This window comes from Notamacropus eugenii, chromosome 5 (assembly GCF_028372415.1).
Source record: "Notamacropus eugenii isolate mMacEug1 chromosome 5, mMacEug1.pri_v2, whole genome shotgun sequence".
NCBI classification, from domain to species: Eukaryota; Metazoa; Chordata; class Mammalia; order Diprotodontia; family Macropodidae; genus Notamacropus; species Notamacropus eugenii.
Genome location: NC_092876.1, coordinates 241098952 through 241123066, shown reverse-complemented (window position 1 = coordinate 241123066; position 24115 = coordinate 241098952). Strand labels below are relative to the sequence as shown.

General features: G+C 38.5%; 1 protein-coding gene and 1 long non-coding RNA gene across 4 annotated transcripts in view; one reads left to right on the top strand and one right to left on the bottom strand.

The window, feature by feature from the left end:
• The window catches only part of PDE11A (phosphodiesterase 11A), a 571707-nt gene that overhangs the window by 55358 nt on the left and 492234 nt on the right, over nucleotides 1-24115 (top strand). The window contains exon 2 of one of the 2 annotated variants that reach the window (XM_072612422.1): nucleotides 11328-12541. The exons of the other annotated variant lie outside the window; for it this stretch is intronic. Coding sequence (XP_072468523.1) covers nucleotides 11639-12541 — 903 coding nt within the window. The 5' untranslated portion in view covers nucleotides 11328-11638. The remainder of the gene's footprint in view (nucleotides 1-11327; nucleotides 12542-24115) is intronic. 2 annotated transcript variants of the gene reach the window in all.
• Nucleotides 1490-11381, bottom strand: LOC140505918 (uncharacterized). Of its 2 annotated transcripts, none has more exons than XR_011967705.1 (3): nucleotides 11224-11381; nucleotides 10758-10923; nucleotides 1490-9124 (listed from the first exon to the last, which is right to left on the bottom strand). It is a non-coding gene; the product is annotated as an uncharacterized lncRNA (long non-coding RNA). The 2 variants fall into 2 exon arrangements; XR_011967706.1 differs by lacking the exon at nucleotides 11224-11381 and adding an exon at nucleotides 11050-11168.

Genomic DNA, 24115 nt, shown 5'->3' with positions numbered 1-24115 from the left:
CCTTCTGTATTTTTTAAAAAATCAATTAAAATATTTGGGTAAAAAAAAAGTCCCTGAAGGTTCTCATGAGGCAAAGCATCTCCCATGAACATACTAAAATTATATAAGACTCTGACTGATGCAACTTTGGAGCTAGTTTTTGTTCAGTTATCTAATGAATTCTGATATCAAGCAACGTATAAAACAGGAAAACTTGTATGGAGATGTCCCTTGCAAAATCCAAACAGAAGGGATCTCTGTTGATCACAAAGCTTGCCAAATGCTTCTAGTTGGAGATAACATTATGAATAATTGTGCTATGCTCTGAAATTGTACAAAGTTCCCTCCCCCTGAGCTCCCAGTGAAATCTTCAATAATAAGAAAGAGATCAATTTAACCCTGTGGAAAAAACAAAGATGGCAAAAAACATATATCCAGATCATTACATGCAACTGGATAGGGAACACTTTCAAGTTAGGTGAACAACAGGTACCTTGTGGGTAGCTACTGCTGATAGATAATGAGCTCAGCTCACATTTGAGGAAGAGATTATGATGGAGAGCAGGAGGTACACAATGCTTTCAACGATCTCAAATGATTTCTTCTGCAAAAGCTCACCTTTTTAGTACCAATAGTCCCCTGGCAATGTATTATAGCTGTGAATCTTAGAACAGCATGATCTTGGAAGAATCAAAATTCCAGAGAACCCAAAAGGCAGTGGAATAATAATAGCTAATATTTCAATAATATTTCAAAATTTTTAAATTAAATTTATTTTTTCAATTACCAAACATTTCCCCTTATTACCTCTACCTCACTGAAAATAAAAATGGAACTCCTTGCAACAAATATAAGTGGTTTAAGCAAAACGAATTCCCATATTAGTCATGTTAAAAAATGTAATTCTTTGTTTGAATATTTAGTTCATTACTTCTCTTTCCAATGAGAAATTATTATCAAATAAAATAATATTTGTAGAAAGTACTTATATATGTGGCAGGCACATAGTGGGTACTATATTAAATGTTTATTCTATCTCTTTCTGGAGATGGCATTCATGGAGATAGCATTCTTCATCATTGGTCTTCTGAAATAATGATAATTATCAATAGTTAACATTTATATAACATTGTAAGGTCTGCAAAGCACTTTACCTGTGTCATATGATTGGTGAGGTAGGCGTTATTATTATTTCCATCTTATAGCTGAGAAAACTAAATACTAATAAGTATCTTGTAGTAGTATTCAAACTCACATCTTCTGATAGCAAGTCAGACATTCTATTCATTATACCACTTAATCAGAAAGAACAAATGATGGGCAGAAACAGTTTACTGTATATTACCAACAATCAGTTGTAAGTGACAAGTGATATAAAAAATACCAGCTCATGTAAGACTGGAAAATTAAATGGGTCAATCACCATGTCAGTAATTAGAGACAATGTATTACCACTCTGAGTGGTTCACTGATAATTTGATACATTAAGTGAATAAGAGAAAGGCCACCATCACATTAAACAAATTCTTTATGGAAGTTTTGTGGAAAGACATGGGCAAGAGTTGCACAGGATAGAAGTTGTGGAAGGGCTATGAAGAATTACCCACAGGAGTGATATCATGGATCAGCTTCAGCAACATGTCATGGCCCTCTCTTTATTACATTTCCTTGGGAAATGAAGTCACTTGCTATGGTCAAATGCCTTCTCTAGTGCACTAGGAAAACCCTATTTAGTTTTTCAATAGGAGAACTATAGAATGTTAGATCTGTAAGACCTCATTTAATCCACCTCTCTCCTTCCACAGCACAGGTGAAGAAAAGGGGAAATGATTTGTTTAAAAGCTATTCTTTTATTTGTTGTTCTTATCCTAAAGTTAGTAAATAGGCATTTCCATAGATGCAGTAGGATCCAAAAAGATGATTGTATAGGAAGATGCAAATCTTTATTACGTTGAACTTGATTTTCTTTTAAAGTATGTAATAAATTAGGGCAGCTAGGTGGTGCAGTGGATAGAGCACCAGTGCAGGAGTCAGGAGGACCTGAGTTCAAATCTCACCTCAGACATTTGATACTCACTAGCTGTGTGACCTTGCGCAAGTCACTTAACCCCAGTTGCCTCATCCTGGGTCATCTCCAGTCATCCTGATGAATATTTGGTCACTGAATTCAGATGGCTCTGGAGGAGAAGTGAGGCTGGTGATCTGCACAGCCCTTCCTCACTCAAAACAAAGTCAAGTGCAAGTCATGTTATCACTTCTCTGATGGCATGGTCTTCTTTGGCAACGAAGGATGAACACACACATGCAATAAATTCAAGTAACTTAAGATCTATTGTTAATGAGAATTTGTGCAAAAACTCAGTAACATTAACCAAATGGAAGGAAGGAGGGGGAAATTGTGTACAAAGTATATGATTTTAAAAAGATACAAAGTTTGAAATACTCTACTCTTTAACTATACCAGTAATAATTTATTGGATATTGTTGTAGCCAAGAATAAAATAAACATGGAAGAGGACCTATTTTGGGGGCTAATGGTGATAGAAACTAAGTAATACAGTCATTTGTAGTTTGGAACACAGGTGGAGATTTGGATTAACTGGGATCCTTCAGAGCTTACTTCTTATCCTTCAAGCTACTGAAGATGGTATAAATGCATTCTTATTTCTTACATGGTATCATGTTAAAATACTTCATTTTCAAAGACCCATCTGGATAATGACAAGTCAGTGTCTAGAGAAATAAGAAAGAGATCAGTCTAACCATCCCCACTAGAAAAACAAAGATGGCAGAAACCACACATTGTCCAGATGATGGCATGCAGCTAGATGCACACCTGGGCCATCATCATTACTGCTCCCCTTTACGTTGTAATGGAGAAATTTGAGTAGCTCGGTAGACACCATTTCTTCCATCTCCTCCAGGAAGCCTTTCTTGTTTCTCCCATTCCACAATGGTCCTTCCTGTATCAGATCTCAGATCTCATAGAGTATTTGGTTTGAATTTCTCTTATATACCTGTTGTCTATTGGGTTGCATATTTATTTATGTTCATGTTAGATTGTGAACTATTTAAGAGAAGGAACTGAGTCCTACTTAACTTTTGTTTCTCATTCTTTTTCCATGTAATGGTAGGGGAATTTGGAGATCTTCCCTGTCCCTTAGTAGGCCCACATAACCTGCTTTGAGCTCTGGTCCAGCCCATAACTTGAGTCACATGGAGTTGATGGTGGGAGGAGCCTTGCCGAATGGGTGGAGCAAGAAGAGTGAGGTGGAGCTGAGAGACAGAGAGGAGGCAGAGCAGAGTAGAGCAGTTAGTGTGAGTGACAGAGAGGGTGATTTTGCCTAAGGGAGCTTGTTTGTGGGAAGGCTTGACAGAGGGAGGGCTTGGGGATGGCCATTCTCCCTGCACTGACAAAGTGTATTGATTCTTTGTTACTATGATGGATTTGGCTTTCTGGTGTTTGAATAGATGTCTTGGTTTCATCTTTGAGGACGAGAGTTTATATTTTGCAAATTTACCCTGGAAATATGCATGCATATCCATAGTGGCTGCTGTGGGCATCCCATTGGCATTATAGTCCAGCATAGAGGTGTTTCCATAACACCACTATTTGTTGAAGTTGATGAAAAATTGATTAGCCCAGCACTCTATACACTCTGCCACCTAGCTGCCCAGAGAGAAGGGACCAGATGAGAAAGATGCCACAAAGGAAGACTTGGCAAAAAGACTTGGCAACTGATGAGATATGGGATGTGGGGGAAAATGAAGAGTAAAGAATTACTTACTTCATGGTAGGGCACCTAGGTGGCAGTGGATAGATTGCCAGGCCTAGAATCAGGAAGACTCTTCTTCCTAAGTCAAATCTGGCCTCAGACACTTACTAGTTGTGTGACCCCAGGTAAGTCACTTATCCTTGTTTGCCTCAGATTCTTCTTCTGTACAATGGACTGGAGAAGGAAATGGTAAACTGCTTTAGTGTCTTTGCCAAGAAAACTCCAAATAAGTTCATGAAAAATTGGATACGACTGGAAAATAACGGAATAACAACCACAAACTTCATGGTTGTGAACAGGTGACTGGAAGAAAAGTGGTACCCTCAGCAGAAGTAGCCAAGTTTGGAGGAGGCATAAGTGGTCAGCAGGTAGAGAGGAGAGGTGAGGATAAATGTAAGCAAGAGGGTTTTTAATGGAAAAGGAAGAGAGAGGGAGAAAACTCCCTATATATAAGACAAACACACATTTATACATGTGTGTGCATGTGTGTGTCTATACATACATATATTCTTACATAGATACACACGTGTGTATGTATGGACTTTTATCTTTGTATTCCTAGCGCCTAACACAGTGCCTGGAATATCACAGGGACTTAAATACTTATTGACTGATTACAATGGATGTATTAAAGTGAGGAAATCCAGGAATGAGAGAGGTGAGCTATGATAATAATAGTAATAGCTAATATTTATAAAGCACTTACTAGGGGCCAGGAACTGTGCCAAGCCCTTTATAATCTTAGTGGATCTTCACAGCAACCCTGGGAAGGAGGTGCTATTATTATCCCCAATTTACAGAAAAGGAAACTGAAGCAAACAGTCACACAGCTAAGACGTGTCTGAGGCTGGATTTACACTAGTAGAAAGCATTTCAGTGAAGATCAATGGGGACAGAAACAGAAGCGATATTAACACAATGAAATTGTGCATGTGTTATATGTATATAACATAATTGCTGAGTTCAAATTAGGCCTCAGACACTTACTAGTTCTGTGACCCTGGGCAAGTCACTGAACCTTGTTTGCCTCAGTTTCCTCTTTTGTACAATGAACAGGAGAAGGAAATGGCAAACTAGTATCCTTGCTACTTTGAAGAAGTATAATTATATAACATATTATGCACACACATTTTATATATATATACATACATATTTGTTAAATAATTCAGACTGACTTCAGCTAAGGAATATCTGAAGGAGTATTCGAACTTAACTCAGAGTGTTGGACCTGGAGTCAAATTGACTTGAGTTTGAATACTCCTTCAGATATTCCTTAACTGAGTGACCTTGGGCATATCACTTAACCTCTGTTTGCCTCAGTTTCCTCATCTGTAAAATGGAGGTAATAACAGCACTTCTGTCCCAGGGTTGTTATGAAGATAAAATGAAATATTCATAAAAGGCTTTGCAGCTCTCAAAGTACTCTATAAATACTAGTTCTTACTGTTGTATAGACTGAGAGAGAACCTTGGATTCAGTTAGATCTGCATTGAAGTCAAGCCCCTTTTGGATATGCTGGCTATGTAATCCAGGGCAAGGCATTTAACTTCTCAGGATGCCAGGCCACTCGGATGCTGTCACTAGCAGAACAACAGCTGCTTTGCGTTGGGGAAGAAAGTTTCCTCACTGGGAGTTCCCTACCCCAAGGCAACAACAAAAACAGAACAACAGCAGTAGAAACACGGAGGAGACAATTCCAGAAAAGGATATAGCAACGAAATACGAGGCCTTAGATATCAACAGAAAAGCACAAGGGATGGATAAAAAGGAAGATGATTCTAACACACAGGATAAATGTGAACTTGGCAGTGAGGTGGCGTCATAGTGCATCCAGTGCATGGCCTGGAGTCAGGAAAACTCATCTTTCTGAGTTCAAACCTGACCAGCTGTATGACCCTGGGCAAGTCACTTAACCCTGTTTGCCTCAATTTCTTCATCTGTACAATGATGGATAAGGAAATGCCAAGTCCTTCCAGAGTCTTTGTCAAGAAAACCCCAAAGTGGGTCATGAAGAGTTGGACAGGACTGAACAACAACAAATTTGACCTCCCGGATGCCACTAACACTTGGTTGGATGGAACCTATGAACTCACATGGAAAATGGCTCTGGAAGGATCTACTTCATTCAAAAAGAAGAAAAAAAAGGTTAAAAGGTAGAGAGAATGGAGAGTAGATTTAGCAATTATTTTCTGTGTGCTTACGTACGTGCATGATGTCCCTGCCAACAGAACGTAGGCTCCTGAATTGGAAGGGCTGTTCCACTTTCGTCTTTGTCTCCTCTGGGTCTATCGCAGTGCCTAGCATAATGTAGGATTAAATAGGTACTTGCTGATTAATTGAAATAGATTTATTAAAGTGAGGAAATCCAGGAACCAGAGCAGTAAGCTATGATATAAGTAATAATAATAACAGCTAACAGTTATATTATATTGACTATGTGCCTGGCACTGTGCTAAACTCTTTACAATTATTATCTCATTTGATCCTCACAACAGCCCTCGAAGGTAACGCTATTATTATCCCCATTTTACAGATGAGGAAACTGAGGCAAATAAAGATTTTTTTTTTTTTAAAGTGATTTGTCCAGGGTCATACTGTTAGGAAGCCTCTGAGGCTTGATTTGATGAAGTAGAAAGCCTTTGGGTAAAGATCAATGAGGACAGAAACAGAAGTGATGTTATCAGAATATATTTGTAGACCAGCTCAATATGAATTAATTTGAGGTCGGGAAGTATGACACAGAAGCCAAAAAGGCAATACAATTAACAGAGGCATAGATTTTTAGCCTGAGGGAAATGATAGCCCCACTACATTTTGCCTTAGACTAAATTTGAAGAATTGTGTTAAGTCTGGGAATCCTCTTTTAGTAAGAAGTCTAACAAGCCAAAGAATAACAACCAGAATGGTGAGGCCACTCAAAGGAGGGTCAATTGAAGAAACGGTATATTTGGGCAGGAGAAGAAAAATCTTGGGAAGGAGGGAGGAAATGACATATATTTGAAGAGAGCTATTATGTGAAAAAGGAATTTTGCATACAGATCATAGGACTTGGAGCTGGAAACGACCTTAGAAATCATTTAGCCAAAATCCTTTTTACCAGACAGATCCAGACACATTACCTACTTGGCTCAAGATCACCAAAATATTGCAAAAACTGTAGAACCACGATTTGAATGTGACAGTCCTTTGACTTCAAATCTAGTGCTTCCTCCACCACTCCACGCTATTTTGCTTAGGCCTAGAAGGTATTCCAGGAGCAGTGGGTGACATTCAAAGAAAGGGAGATTCTAGTTCAGTATAAGCCAAGGTATGCTGGAGTCTGCTCTGACAGGCTTGGAGAGGCTCCTGTTCAACTTAACAGAAATTCACAAATAGCTCCAAATCAGGGCTTGATTTGCTATTTTGTTCACTGTTAGAAAGCAATAATAATGCTGATTAAACTTAAATGTCTGTGCATGCATTTTTATTTCCAAAGTGGTTATGAAACCATTTACTGGCACACTCCATTGTATTGCTCAATAAACTTTGCTTGAACTTCAACAGAAGTTTAGTAGAAGGCTCAGGGAATGAAGTCACTATCACACTGAAGGCATGGAGGCTGGAGAATAATCAATAATATGCAAACTCTCTCTCTCTCTCTTTCTCTCTTCCCCCCCTTTCTTTCCCTCTCCTTCTTTCCTCTCTCCCTCTCTCAATTTAAGGCTTGCAAAATGTTTTTCATCAGTATCTTATTTGAACCTCACAAAGGAGACATTTCCTAATAATTGCCGCTGTCTAAACTTAGGATGGGGTACCTTTAAAGGTATTGAGTTTTTAATTACAGGAGATCTTCAAAAAAAAAAAAAAAAAGACCAGACAACCACGTTAGGAATATCATAGAGGGGATTCTTGTTCAGCTATGAATTGGTCTAGATGGAGTCCATGCTTCTGTTTAACTGAGATTCTGTGATTTTTTTTTAAGATTTTGGTACAAAAAGAACTGATAATATGGCAGCTAGGTAGTACAGTAAATTGAGTGCCAGGCCTGGAGTGAGGAATTCGGTTTTTTTGGTTTAAATACAACCTCAGACACTTATAAGCTCTATGACCCTGGGCAAGTCACTTAATACTGTTTGCCTCAGTTTCCTTAGCTGTAAAAAGAGCTGGAGAAGGAAATGGCAAATCACTCAAGTATCTTTGTCAAGGAAACCCCAAATGAGGTCATGAAGAATTGGACACAATTCAAACAACTAAACAACAAAGAGGTGATAATTATCCTTAAAATATGACTTGTGTCAAACCTGGGTAACTTATAATCATACTTTTAATTGTATTCATTTTTATCATCATTGCCTTTTTCTTGATGACAATAGGAGAAATGATAAAAATGAATAAAATATTTTTATTGGAATGGAAAAAAATTAAAATTAACTTTCACAATAAGTTTTGTATTGGATTTTATGTATTTTAGTACACATCTAGATATTATTTCCTTTCAAAGAGATCTTATCTTAAAAGTGTGATATGTGTAGGGTTATCCTTTGTTCAAAGGAAAATGATATTTTTAAAAATCAGCAATGAAAGTATAAGTTGTAGGGGCCACTAGGTGGCGCATTGAATAGAGCACTGGCCTTGGAGTCAGGAGGATCTGAGTTCAAATTTTCTCTCTGACACTTGGCACTTATTAGCTGTGTGACCTTACCCAAGGTCACAACCCCAATTGCCTTGCCTTCCCTCCTCCAATAATAATAATAATAATAAATAAATAAAATTAGAAGTTATAGTGTAAAGAGTAGTAAATATGAGGATGAGAAGTTGCTAGGTAGTATACTAGTACACTGGACCTGGAATCAGAAAGATCTGAGTTCAAATCTGCCTTTAGACATTTACTGGCTGTGTGACCCCTGGCAATATTGTCTTATTTTATTCTTACAACAACCCTGGTGGGTTGGTTTCCTTAATGCTTCCTGCCTCATACCTCCTGCTAATGCTTTCCTCGTCTTAGGTCACTTTGTATCTTAACTCTCTATATTTTGTAAATATATATTTATATGTGTGCTATTTCCTTCACTATAATGTGGGGACAGGGTCTTTTCTTTTTAGATTTTTCTTTTTATCCTAAAGGCTTAGCCCTAGTTCCAGGCACATAGTAAGTACCTAATAAATACTTGTTACTAAATTATTTGTAGGACCTATACATGACTGCAATCTCTCTAACATCTGAGGGCAAATGGATGTACAACCATCAAAATTATCCAGGGCATGGTAGAGTAGGGGCAAGGAAAGTACTTAGCAGAAAACCAGCAATAACAACAGCAGCTATGGCAGCCAAGGTAGCATCTTCTGAACCCCAAGAGCTGATCTGCTTCGGTTTGATTTCATTCAAGAACCTGAGAATAAAGTAAAAATGTCAATTGAAGCAATGCCATCAATCAGCCTTCATCCCACATCTCTATGTCTTCCCCATCTCCCCCACCAAAAAGGAGCATTTTTCAGTGAAAGTGAAGGTTCCAAAGCAGTTTGGAAGCTTCCTCTCTTGCACAAGAGGCCTTAAGCAAGGGATTTATCAGAGCATAGCCATCAAAATGCTGTTAAGTTGATTTCCTCCAATTTCCCCTAGGTCTCTCACCTCACTCTTTCTCTCTGCCCTTCAATAGTTAACAATACCCTTGAGACTAAGAACTGAATTAGTGAGATGTTTTATTCAATTAGCTCTGTGATTCCAAATAGCTCATTGTTAATATCATAGAAATTAACACTTCAGGGACCTTTAGAGATTATCTGGCCCAGTGCTCTCATTTTACAGTTGAAGAAACTGAGGCACAGACTGACTGAGTTGGTCAATTACACAGCTAACTAGAGCTGGGATTTGAATCTAAATCTTCTGATTTCAAATCCAATACTCTTATAAGATGGACATTCCAAGACTGGCCTCTCCCCAAATTGTATCCATCTCTCTTTTCTCCTTTTTCCAAGAAAACTCCAAAATATAGAGCTTTTAAACAAGTGACATCTTTTTCTTCTAGGACCCTGCCAATGGTCCAAAAGAAACAATATAGAACTTGAAAACACTGTGAGTCACTGAATCCCACTGTCAAGTTCATAAGATGGTTCCTTTGAGCCTCAATTTTTGACTATTTAGAATTCTTCCAGAAGGATCAGGAGACAGACAATAACTATTGATTGAATTCTTACTACTTGCACACCATCGTCCATGTATCTTCCATTTCTTGGATGTTAGTCCTATTCATTGGTTCATTCACTAGGATCCTGTAACAGTGGATCACAATAGTCCTGTTCCTGTTTGCTTTTTTCCCCCATGAAAGGTCAGAACTAATCTGCTCCCTGTGCTGGGAGCAAGAATCGCTTGCCTTACAAAGATCCACTTTTCTGACATGCTCCTCTCTTCCTTATGAATTGCTTAAGACTTATTAGCTATATTTAAAAAAGGAAAACCCTTTGTAAATGAGACAGCTAACTGCAGAGAGAAGCCAGGTTCAGGGAACTTCCAGGATGGAGAAAGAATAATCAAATACATTACCCCAAAACATTAAGAATTCTTAGGGAGGGAAAGCATATCTGACTGTGAGCTTGGGGATGAAAAGGAAAGAGTACAAGGGAAAGTCATTCACGAAGAAAGAAGAAAGAAATGATAGAAACATAGAGGACTGGGTGTGTGTGATAGAACCATCCTGCTCTCTTTTCCCCCTCCTCATTCCCCCTCCCCAAACCCATCCTCTCCAGGCCAGTGAGTATATTATGATGCTATGAACTAAGCTTCTCCTAATGGGTTTACCTGATAAATACTGTTTCCCTTTTACTTCAAGGTAAATGAATGAATTTCTACAAGGTACACGGAACAGCTTGCACAAAGAACTTTATCTGCTACTTTGGGGGAAATTTAATTCAATTAATATTTCTTGTGTTCTCCGGAGGTACAGTACTCTAATCTGGGAAGGGATAACCTCTAATCACCCTCTTCCCCTCCAAAAGCAAAGCAAAACAAACAAAAAATAGCCCTACCTCTGCTTGTCCATCTTCATTTCCACGGGAACTAACCTCTGGGGTCTGATTTCCTTGTAAGACACAAACATTTCCTCTTAAGATCCCAGCTGTGCTTCTGCTGGGATCCCTTGCAACAAATACTGCTGAATAACCAGTGGGGGAGGATGGAGAGAGGAGGAAGGGACTGCAAAAGGAGAGGAGGGAAGGAGATAAGAACAAGACTCTTCTTTCTTTCCTGTCCCCCAGTTCCATTCCGAGCAGAAAGTCCATCCCGATCCCCCTGGTTTTTGTTTCAATAGATACTAATTACCTCCCATGGAGCGACAGCCTGCCATAGTCTCCGGCTTGTTGACTTGGGCTTCTCATCCTTCTCCACACACCCTCCCTTGCTCCCTCCCTCCAGTCTCTGTCCCTCACTCAGAGGCGTGTCTTTGCTCCTCTCCCCCCTCCCCATCCCCAAACATCCAGGCATCAGTCCCCTTACTGCTTTCGCTGTGGTCCACTCATAGATTTCAGCTACAGCAGAAACGGAAGCAAAGGCAGCAGTAACTAGCTAGCTCCGCACTTTTTTTCTTTTTTCTTTTTTAGATTAGAAGCAAACAGCAGCTGCGGCAGCATCACGGCTCCGGGCACCTGTCAGTCCTGGGCTCAGAGCGCAGTGGAAGGACTAGACTGGGCAGTCTATGAGACCCACCCTCTGAGCTGGAGGAAGGCGAGGAAAAACCTGTCTGCTGGGATCCCTCTGCTCCACATGACCCACACGCTGGCAAAGGAGGGTCCTGTTGGAGTTCGTGGTGCTTGGTTGGGGTAGAACATGTGGAGGCAAAGAAAGTTGACTGGCAGGAGGTAAAAATTTGTTCCCAAGTGCCCCAGAGGTGTCTGCGGTCGCAACTGGGACCATGTCAGCTCCTTGCTTAGACTTTGAGGAGGTGGAAAGTTTCCTGGACAGGCACCCAGAGCTTTTCGAAGACTATTTGATGAGGAAGGGGAGACAGGAGCTGGTGCAGAAGTGGCTGAAGAAGCATGAGCCAAGCCAGAAGGTCTCAGCCTCAGGCCACTTTGCTTCCGAGGTCAGGACCCTAGAGAGTGGTTCTTCTTCAGCTGCTGGTGTCCCTGTCCAGCAGGGGTCCGTGAACAGTCAGCCCAGTCCAGGTGTGGGAGATTATGGCAACGTTCCCATGAGTCCCAACTGGGCTAGTAGTAGCCGTGGCGGTGATGGAGGCTTACAGCGAAGGGCTTCTCAGAAAGAGCTGAGAAAGAGCTTTGCCAGGTCCAAAGCCATCCATGTGAATAGGACCTATGATGAGCAAGTGACATCCAGGGCCCAAGAACCACTGAGCAGCGTGAGGCGGAGGGCCTTGCTCCGAAAGGCCAGCTCCTTGCCTCCAACTACGGCCCATATTCTCAGCGCCCTCCTGGAGTCTCGGGTGAACTTACCCCAATATCCCCCAACCGCTATTGACTACAAGTGCCACCTCAAGCAGAACAACGAGCGTCAGTTCTTCCTGGAGCTGGTCAAGGAGATTTCTAATGACCTGGACCTCACCAGTCTCAGCTACAAGATCCTCATCTTTGTTTGCCTCATGGTGGATGCTGACCGATGCTCCCTGTTCTTGGTGGAGGGGACAGCCTCAGGCAAAAAGACCCTGGTCTCTAAATTCTTTGATGTGCATGCTGGAACCCCATTCCTTCCCTGCAGCAGCACTGAGAACTCTAATGAAGTTCAGGTGCCTTGGGGAAAAGGTATCATTGGCTATGTTGGGGAACACGGGGAGACTGTCAACATTCCTGATGCTTACAAGGTAGGACCATTTCAATGTCCTAGCTAGGGTAACCCCCCTCCCCCATTCAACAGTCACTGGAGACATTCCAATTGGATGCCCTTCAGTACTCTCAACACAGATGAAGCTACGTCCAATATGAAACTTGTTATGTGAGGTCCTTCATATGTTTCCATAAATCAGAATTTATTACAACTTTAACATTAGTGGGTACTTCCAAACATAGAGTGGTTTACTGAGAACCCAAAGACTCCAGGGCTATGTACATCTTTGCTTTAAAAAAATATCAGTATATATTCAAGATTAACAAGACATATATGAGTTTTCAGAATATATCTAAGTAAGAAAAGAATCCAGTCCTAATTTATACTTAATTTTTAGACCTTCTAACAATCTAATGTAAAGAAAAAACCACTTGAGATCCATTAACTGCAATGTACTTTTTAGTTCCCTGGCTCAGTGTCTGGTAAAGTGCCCAAATTAGACCCCAGCCCGTGAGGAGGAGTCAATAACTTCTTAGGTGAATTTTCATTTTCCAAGGGTGCTATTTACCTCTTCTGTCTGCATTGACACTTGTGATTTTGGTTCAAGCATGTAGTTCTTATAGTTTTTGCAGCATAAAGTTGGCAACATTTTTGTTTGTAGTCTTCAGGTAACTTGATGATAAAGATGCTAGTAATCACTTTATTGACATGCTTGCAAAATGTTGCACTGAAAGAAAAGGGACAGAAACGGGAGAGTGAAACCAGAGAAAGAAGCAGCAAATTTTAAACTGGCAAATCATCCTTAAATTGTAGTCTTGGAGAGCCACTTTGGGACATCAAGAGGTGAAGTCACTGGCCCATGGTGACATTCATCCTGACCCTCAGGCCAGTGCCACTCTAGCCCCTGCCTCACACTGCCTCTCTATATCCTCTTAATAGCTATGTTAATTGTGCTTCTAACTTAGAAGACTGTTATGAGAATGACTTTTAAAAAGACAACTGAAAAGCACTATATAAATGTGAATTCTTCTTCACTTGAGTTTTGACCCAATGGGCTGCTAGTTGGTTCTCATTAGGCTCAGACAGAAGAAAAAGCTCTTAATAACTGACTTCTTAGAGTGTTTATTTAACTTCTAATAAACAAGGTGATTAACCTATCAGTAAGCATGTTTTTATATTTGTGAGAAGACTTAGTTAAAGTGGTACCTAGATTTAAAGGTAAACACTTGGGGAAAAGATGACTTTCAAATGCTCCTAAAGTTGGGAAGGGGAAAACAATATTCTATGTGTTGTCAAGTCACTTTGGCTGTTGTTCGGTCATTTTTCAGTCATGTCTGATTCTTGGTGGCCCCATTTGGGGTATTCTTGGCAAAGATATCGAAGTGGTTTGCCATCTCCTTCTCCAGCTTATTTTACAGATGATGAAACTGAGACAATGTTGAGTGACTTGCCCGGGGCTACATAGCTGGTAAGTGGCTGGGGCTAGATTTGAAGTCAGGAGTAGCAGTCTTTCTGACTCTAGACCGGAAATTCTAACCCCTGTGCCACCTAGCTACCCAAGTGGTCACTACTACTTTAATTTTTTTTTAAACAGTGGTTTAAGCTTTGGTACGCAGGTGCCAAGATTTTGAAAGCCAATCACTTATAATTGTCAGTGTATATTGACTGAAAATGCTAATGTATATAATTTTAGTATTTTTAGGATTCACAAGAAATGCAAATATACTTTGGTCATGAAAATTTTGTAGTTATTCTGTGAACTAGCCTTCCAGCTGTCCCATTCAGCTGCATATAGGTCTAGTATTCATTTAACCAGAATGGATTTTCAGAGTGGGAAAGAAATGGAAAAAAAAAAAATTATCTTTTTTTTAACTTCATGTTAAAGATTACAATATAGAACAATCTAATCTCCAGTATGGGTTTTCTGTGTCCTTACTTTACATATCTATTATGTCATAGAATGCCCATCCCACACATGAGTTTTCTTGACAATTTGTCAGTAAAGAACTCAGCTTGACAGCCAATGTGGCATAGTGAAGATAACAAGCCAATTACGGAGTAAGAAAGACATGGATTAATAGGTAGACATAGGCAATATGGTAGTGGGCCTAGGTATATTGGCACACTTGCCCTATGATCTATGCAGGTTTAGGTCTAGTCCTGAGGCAGACCTATAATAGCTGAACTCAGGTCCTTCTGCCTCCAGGGCTAGTGCTGTATCTACTGCACCACCGAGCTGCCCCTTAGACACATGTTATCTGCACGACTCTGAATAAGTCACTTAATGTTTCAGAAGTCCCTGGAAATTCCCTAAGACCATTGTTGTTGTTTGTCCTTCATTCTCAAGAGGACCAGGACAACAGGAAGCTGATGCCATGACATGCAAGTGAATTGGATTTAAGATTTAAGCTGTACAAAGTCACCAGCCTCACTTTCTCCTCTGGAGTCATCTGGTTCCAGTGGCAAGATATAGATCAGGATGACTGAAGATGGCCCAGGATATAGTGGTAGACTTAGACCTTTTTAAACTAAGGTCTTTAACGGATCTCAGTTTGACTGAGGCAACATCCATTCAATGATTAAGGCTAAGTAAGAAATGAGGCAGAGAATGGACTCTTTACCTAGTTAAAATTAAAAAACAATCAATTTGGAAGGGGAAGACCCTCAGAGTCTTTGACCAAAATAGAAACAATTGGCATTTACATTCACTCTGAGTCCATCAGGACCCAAACAATGACCAAGTAGGGCTTGGTCTGAGATCTGTTGTTGGTCAATCAATGAGAGCCAGAGTGATTTGGGTTTAAGGTATAGTTCTTAAGAAAAACAAAAGATTTTAGTGATCAAAATTTAAATTCCTTTGGGCAGAGCAGCTGCAGATAAGGGTACATACCCTATGTGGACAAAGGGAAGGGGAAGAAAATGGAAGGAAGGAAGGAAGGAAGGGAGGAAGGAAGGAAGGAAGGAAGGAAGGGAGGAAGGAAGGAAGGAAGGAAGGAAGGAAGGAAGGAAAGAAGGAAGGAAGAAATGATGGAAGGAAGGAAGAAAGAAAGAAAGAAAAAAGGAAGAAAGAAAGGAAGGAAAGAAGGAAGAAAGAAATGATGGAAGGAAGGATGGAAGGAAGAAAGAAAGAAAGAAAAAAGGAAGAAAGAAAGGAAGGAAGGAAAGAAGAAGGAAGAAGAAAGAAAAGGACATATATATGGAGAGAGAGAGAGAGAGAGAGAGAGAGAGAGTTGTGTTGCTCAGTTGGCCAGTTGCAGTAGGGTCCCCAGTGAGGCAGCTCCTATTTCTACTCATAGAGGTTGTTTGTCCTTTGTTCTTGAAGAGGACCATGACATCAGGGAGTTGATTTCATAACATGCAAATGAATTAGATTTAAGTGAGGGAGGGCTGTGCTAAGTCACTAGCCTCACTTTCTCTTCTGGAACCAGCTAGGTCTACTGGCAAGATATAGATCAGAACAGCTGGAGATGGCCCAGGATGCAATGACCTGTAAGTTATAGATGACTTGCCAACCTGCCTCAGTGTAAGGAATCTCCCTACCATGAATTCCCTACATTGAGGATAATGTAGATCCATACACAAAAGCGTAAAATAAAGGTGAGAATGTTGTCCTTCATTTTCTTTTCTCAAGAAAAACCAAATAGTTTCACATTAAGCTGCAATTTGCTGGAAGATGTTATTTTGATTCAACAAGTGTGTACTCCACTAGAATACCAAATACAATTCCAGAGCTCATGTCATACAAAACTTTACAAAATCTTGGGTGTTTCCATGAGAAGTAGATATTCAAAAATTCTCTTTATTTTTCTGTTGCTAGCATTTTCCTTAAGTCCTTCTGTATACTCAGTTTGCCTTTTAATAACCACAAAATTGCATCCAGATGTGCATGTCAAATAGTTGATGTTTTTGTTGAGTCATTTCAGTTGTGCCTGACTGTTTGTTTTCTTGACAAAAATACTGAAATGGTTCACCTTCTGTAGCTCATTTGACAGATGAGGAAACTGAGACAAACAGGGTTAAGTGGCTTGCCCAGGGTCACATAGCTAGTAGGTGACTGGGACCAGATTTGAACTCACAAAGATGAATCTTTCTGACTCTAGGCTGAGCTCTATCCATTACACCACTTTGCTGTCTAATAATTGGTTGTCCACCAGTTGAATGTCAAACATAAAACCTGGCAAGGTATCCTCCTTATTTTTTCTTTGTTTTTTTAAAAATTCCTTACTGCTAGAACTTCTCCTATTTTTGTACTCCTTGTTTCTTCCAGGGCTTCTTCATCTTCTACCATCCAATAGATACTACTCATATTGTATTCTTTCCTCTTCATTTTCCTAGGCTCCTTATCAATTATTTGTCTAAGGATGGGAAACAAATCTAAAAGAGTACCACCGGCAGAGATAGCATAGCTTCAGGATTTTAATGGTTCTCGGTTCATCTCCCTTTAATCCTGCAGTCAATATTTGTCTCATTGCTGTATTTTGGTTTTTAAGTTTTGAAAATGTGGTTAGGAAGAGAGAAATTTGTTTCTAAGAGCAGTGATACTTGTTGAACTAGGGGCATGTTTGGTGGTGGGATAGTGGAAGCAAAGGAACCCAAAGGTAGCAGGTTGGAAGTCCAATTTCATCTTTGTTTCTAAGTCTAAGAAAGTGTGGTTTTCACCTTTCCTTGGCTGCTTTTTGCTACCTCTTCCAGTTTTCTAATTTCCCTTTCTGATTCATCCCTGCCCCTCTCCTTTCTCACCTTCTTTATATATAGTTGTGAGTACAGCTATCTCATTTTCTGTTCATTCAATTTGTCCTCATTGCTCATGGGTTCTTCTCTTTTCTTATTGCCCTCTTGGTTTTTCTTCTTTATTTTTTAAAAGCTGTCTCTACTTTCTCTGTAAGTCTGTCTTGGTTTTTTATGCTGCTTTTTATCTCTTTGACTTTCCCTCTATTCCTTCATTTTTTATAGTGTTCTACTAGTTGCTTCTTTTCTAACTTCATCAGGCAAATCATTTTTGTTTTTCTCCGTTGTAAGTGGATTCCAACAAGCCCGGAACTTAACCAAGCCATTTTCTGTCCCTTTGCCAACATGACCTCACTAAAATCCTGGAATTATTGTAGATTCAAGTCACGCTCTTCCTCTCCACTCCTCATCTATGGCACTTGAAATGTGACTTCTACAACTTGGCTTTGCTTCTGCTGTCTTAAGGATTCCAACTCTTCATCTAATATTCACTCTGTGTTTGTGTGTGTGTGTGTGTGTGTGCGTGAGACAGAGAGACAGAGACAGAAAGAAAACAGAAACAGAGAGACAGCAAGAGAGCACATTTGAAAATACTTTGTTCTGGTATTGACCCCCTCTCCCCATTCTAATGCTTTCCTTATCTCTTTCCCAATATAATAAAGACTAAAAAGTTGGGAGAATTAAAATTTCTATAAATACTACAAACTATGTGACATTGAGTATGACAATCTCTCTGAGTCTCTGTTTTCTCAATGGCAAAATGATAATTTTGGCATTGATGCCTTCTAAAATTTCTTCCAACTCTAAATCTATGATACTGTGATCTCCTCCATAGCACCAATTCCTCTTTCTGAAATAATCCTCTATTTAGATTGTTTTGTTTGTACCGTGATTAAAATTGTGTGCAATTATTTGAGATTTCTACCTGAGCTTTTGGTGTAAAAGCAGAATCACTTGCTTTAGTTCCAAGCATCCTCTTTTCCCCCTTCTCTGCCCAGTGTCCTAAAGGTCTTAGTGCAGTTTTAGGCTTTTAAAGCTTAAAACTGCACCAAGACTTTTGGGACACTTTTTAAATTATTGAAAATATATAAATCTGCCATTTATTTAGGAAGAGCCAGGCTTCTGTGTTTCTGAAGAAGGTGAACTTTTTTAATGCCACTTCATTTTTTTTGTTATTGGCTGGTTAATTTCAGTGTTAAATTGTAAGATAATTAGAATTTTGCTTCTACTGAGTGGAAAGAGGAAGTAGAGTAGGAGAGATGTTAAGCAGAAATCCATCAACAAGCATTTATTAAGCACCTACTATGTTACAGGCACTGTGCTAGGCACTGAAGATGTAAAAATAAAAACAAATTAGTTCCTACTCTCAAGAAATATAATTATTCTAATGGAAATGAAAAAAGGAAACAAAATTTTGTTATGTACCTAACCATGTTCTAAGCATTTTCCAAATATTTCATTTAACCTTCACAACTCTGTGAGGAAGGTGCTATTATTATCCCTATTTTACAAATGAGGAAACTGAGTCTGAGAGAGATTAACTTGACTTGCCCAGGATTACACAGCTAGTGTCTGAGGTGATATCTGAAATCAAGTCTTCCTGCCTCCAGTTCCAGTGTTCTATCTTTTGCCACGCCTAACTGCTTAGTTGATTAGAGAGAGCCAACATAAACAAAAATAAGAAAATACAAAATAAATCCAAGGAGAGCACCAGCTCCTGTGGGTGGTGGTGGTGGTGATGAGTAAGATATTCTCCTTTTGATGATGAGTTGACACTTGAACTGATTTTAATACAAGCTAAGGGACAGATCTGAGAAAGAGGATGATAGTTATAATACAAACATAAAACAAATATATGAACAAATTAACTTATAGTGAAAGACCAAAATAAGCATAAATCAAATATGTCATAGTCAAAAACATGTATAACAATAGCCATATGTATTTCCCCTATAGATGGGGGGAATTGATGAGGGAAGAGTTCATGACTATATACAAATGAAAGGATCACATAAAATAAAATAAGCAGTTTCAAATATATAAAATTAAAAGATTTTGCATAAACAATTCTAAGGTAGTATAAATCAGAAAGGAAGTAGATAATGGAGAAAAAAAATCTTTACAACAAGTTTCTCTGATAAAGATGTTATTTCAACTGATTAAATTCATATGACTAAGAGCCATTCCCCAGCTGGCTAATGGTCAAAGGATATAAACAGGCACTATCTAAAGGAAGAAATCCAAGCTATCAAGAATTGTATGAAAAAATGTTCTAAATCACTGATAATTAGAGGAAAGCAATTTCAAGCAATTTTGAGGTTCTATCTCACACCCTTAATACTGGCAAAAATGACAAAAGGAAAAAATGACAAATGTTGGAAAAACGTTTGTGGGAAAATGGGTATAATAGTCAGTAGATCTGTGAATTGCTTCAGCCATTTCTGGAAAGCAGTTTGGAACTATGCACCCCAATTCAATAAATTGTGCATAACCCTTGTCCCAACAATACCGCTGGTAGGGCTATTGTATTATCACTCAGTGGCTTTGTATTTTTATACAAAGGGCTAAAAGAAAGAGGAAAAAGATCTACATAAACAAAAACATTTATAGCAGCTCTTTCTATGATAGCCAAAAAATTAGAAAATAAAGGAATATACTTCTATTAGGGAAAGATTAAACAAATTGTGATATATAAATGTAATGGAATATTCTTATATCATGAGAAATGGTAAAATGGACAATTTTAGGGGAAACTAGGAAGATCTTTATGAAATGATGCAGAATTAAGTAAGCAGAAGTAGCAAAACAATTTAAACAATAATGCACCATTAATGAAAATAACAACTTTGAAAGGCTTGCAAAAAGTTCAAAAAAATTCTGATTGATGTAATGATAAATTATGAGTCCAAAAGAATGAAGATTAAATATGTCAGAGAAGTGATGAACTTAAAAAGCAGAAAGAGACACAGATTTTTGTACAAAATATAGACATTTATTTTGATGGACCATCTAGATGTATGTTGCAGAATTTGTTTTTCCTGCTTAGGTTTTTTTTTTTAATTTCCTCAGAAACTAGTTTAACTAGGCATAGACCAATATCTCACACCATATACCCAAATAAAGTCAAAATGGGTACATGATTTAGACATAAAAGGTGATCCCATAAACAAACTAGAAGAACATGGAATAGTTTACTTGTCAGATTTATGAAGAAGGGAAGAATTTAGGAGCAAACAAGATATAGAGAGCATTATGAAATATAAAATAGATAATTTTGATTATATAAAATTAAAGATTTTGCACAAACAAAACCAATGCAACCAAAAATTAGAAGGAAACCAGAAAACAAGGGTGAAATTTTATAGCAAATATCTCTGATAAAGGGCTAATTTCTCAAATATACAGAGAATTGAGTCAAATTTATAAGAATAAAAATCATTCCCCAAATGATGAATGGTCAAAGAATTTGAAAAGGCAGTTTTCTGACAAAGAAACCAAAGTTATCTATAGTCCTATAAAAATGCTCTAAATTACTATTGATTAGCCATCAGATTGACTAATAAGACAAAAAAGGAAAATGATAAATATTGGCAGGCATGTGGGTAAACTGGGACATTAATTCACTGTTGGTGGAGTTATGAACTGATCCAGCCTTTCTGGAGAGCAATTTGAACCTAGGTCCAAATAAAGCTGTGCATACTCTTTGATCCAGCAATGCCACTACTAGATCTGTATACCACAGAGATTAAAAAAAGGGGGGGGGGGGAAGAGAAGAACCTATTTGTACAAAAAGTATTTATAGCAGCTCTTTTTGTGGTGGCTAAGAATTGGATGTTGAGTGGATACCCATCAACTGGGGAATGGCTGAACAAGTTGTGGTATATGATTGTAATGGAATATTATTGTGCCAAAAGATTATGACAAGCAGGATAATTTCAGAAAAAAACTGGAAAGACTTGCATGAACTGATAGTAGGTGAAGTGAGCAGAACCAGGAGAACATTGTACACAGTAACAGCAATACTGTGTAATGAAGAATTGTGAATGACTTAACTATTCTCAGCATTACATTGATTTAAGACACTCCCAAAGGACTCATGATGAAAAATATTCTCTGCCTTCAGAGAAAGAACTGATATAATCTGAATAGAGACTGAAGCTTTTTCTTCCTTTTTTCTTCTTTCCTTCCTTTCCTCCCTCCTCCATCCTTTCCTCTCCCTCCCTCCTTCCTTCCCTTCCTTCTTTCCTTCCTTCCTTCCTTCCACCCTCCCTCTTTCCCTTTTTCTTTCCTTCTTTCTTTCCTTCTTTCTTTCCTTTCTTTCTTTCTTTCTTTCTTCCTTCCTTCCTTTCTTTCTTTCTTTCTTTCTTTCTTTCTTTCTTTCTTTCTTTCTTTCTTTCTTTCTTTCTTTCTTTCTTTCTTTCTTTCTGTCTTTCTTTCTCCTTTCTTTGTTTTCCTGCACAAAATGACTAATATGGAAATGTTTTACATGATTGCACATGTATAAACTATATCAGATAAACTATAAACTTACTGTCTCAAGGAAGGGGAAGGGAAGAGAGAAAGATAGAATTTAGAACTTAAGACAAAAAAAGAATGTTAAAATTGTTTTTACATGTAATTGGGAAGAAATAAAGTATTATTTAAAAATAAATAATAAAATAAACTAAAATTTTTTTACTGGGAAACAGGTAGTAATTGGGAAAGATTAATAAAAATATTTATTTCAATAGTAGAAATAATGATTATTATATAAACATTACAAATGCTTAAAAAGGAGAGGAGAAGGGCAGTACTAAGCCGGTTTGGCTGGAATATAGGATGCATGGAAACAAGCAATATGTAACCAACCCAGAAAGCCAGGCTGGAATTTAGATTGTGAAGTGTTTTATATCCATTCCAAGCAGAGAGTATTTTATTCTAGAGGCAAGATATAGCACTCGAGCTTCTTGAGCAGGGAGGGACATAGCCAGACCAATCTGTTAAGAATATCCCTTTGGTAGATGTGGGGAAGGTGAGTTGGAGAGGGGAAGGCTTGAGGATGAGGATATTGCAATAGTTCACATGAGAGACTCTCAGGGCCAGAACTAGGCTCGTGGCTTATGTGAGTAAAGAGTGAGTGAAGAGAAGGGGATGGATTAGAGTGGGGGTGGGAAACCTTTAGTCTGAAGACCACATGTGGCCCTCCAGGTCCTTGGGTGTGGCCTTTTGACTAAGTCCAAGTTTTACAAAACAAATACTTTTATGAAGGGGATTTGCAGGTTCCTCACCCCTGGATTAGAGAGATGTTGTACAGGTAGTATTGACCAAACTTGGCAATCGATTGGATACGAAGAGGGGGTAAAGGGTTGAGCATGATTTTGAAATTGAAAGCACTTAAAAATTTTAAGAAGTTAACATTATCAGTTTACTATTCTGCATTTAGGGTAATCATTTTAGAGTTTGCTCTTAATAGCTTATGGTGAACCCTGAGGAAGAAAACTTTCAAGGTTTTATCAATAAACAATAATCCTGCTAAAGCCTAATAAGCAGTGAGGAATAGTGGGTAGAATTCTGAATTTAAATGTAAGACATCTAGATTTGAGTAACACTTAGTAGTTTTGTGACTGTGGGGATTCCAACCTCCCAGAGCTTCAGTTTCATCATCTGTAAAATGGGATGATATACTCTCTATCTCGTAAGTCCAGCAGATTTAAAGCTTAGACGTCACCTATTCTACACCACCCCACTCTTATTTTACAAATGAACAAACTGAAGTCCAGAGAGATTTGTTCCAGAGGTCTGTCTGGTCAATATCACAGAGATATCAAAGGGCAGAGCTGAGATTCAGGCATAGTTCTTATTTCATGGCCAGGATCTCGCATTCACTGTGCCACAGCTGATGAGGAGAGTATACTCTAAATCTTTGAGAGCTCTAGAAATGGGAACTAAATGGTTTTGAGTTAAATAGTTTCAAAATAGTAAACTTAGGATGATCAGCTTTCAAAAATAAACTTTTCCCTAATCACCCATCATGCTCAGACTTAACATTACAAGCAAAATAATGTACTCTGTAACATAACAAATCATAATCTATAAATGAGCCATCACATTTGTTGTTATTATGTTCAGAATGACAACTATCTGTCTATTTGCCTATTTATCCTTATTCCTTTTTACTTATTCCTTTATCTATCTATCTATCTATCTATCTATCTATCTATCTATCTATCTATCTATCTATTTATCTTACCTCATCTATCTATGTAGGCTCACAGTTAACAAACAGGAGGAATTTTCCATACCTTAATAAAAAAATGCCCTAAAGAGGTTCAAAATGATGTCAGCATGCTCAAAGTGACAGATGTTCCCTTTCAGGGCATTCTTGGTATTCAGAACACAGCACTTTAAACATTAATGAAAAGCACTTTACTATTTGTTGTGCTAGTGTTGATAATGATGATACAGGTGCTTGATCGGCTTTGAATTTGAAAAACAGAGTCAAGCTGTTTTGTTGGGTGAGCTGAGACAGATGACAGAAACACAGGTGTTCGAGGCTTTAAGAAAAACCGGATGTTTACATAACATTCATTCGTTCATTCCTTTCATGAATTTATTAATTCAACAAATATTTATTGAGTTCCTACTATGTGTAAAGCATGTTTTGTGAATCAGGGAAGGGTTCCTAGAATAAGTGGTTATGAAAAATGAATAGGATTTCAGTAAGCCAAGAGGGGATAAGGCTGCTCCAGGTGACCAGAAGGCCATCCCAGGTAGAGTGAATAACATGGGGCAAGATAGAAAGGTGGAAAAGTATGGGGCATGTTTACAGAACTCCCAGCAATACAGTTTGTCTGGAGCATTTGATGGATATACACACATAAAGGATAATAACATTTAAAAGGAG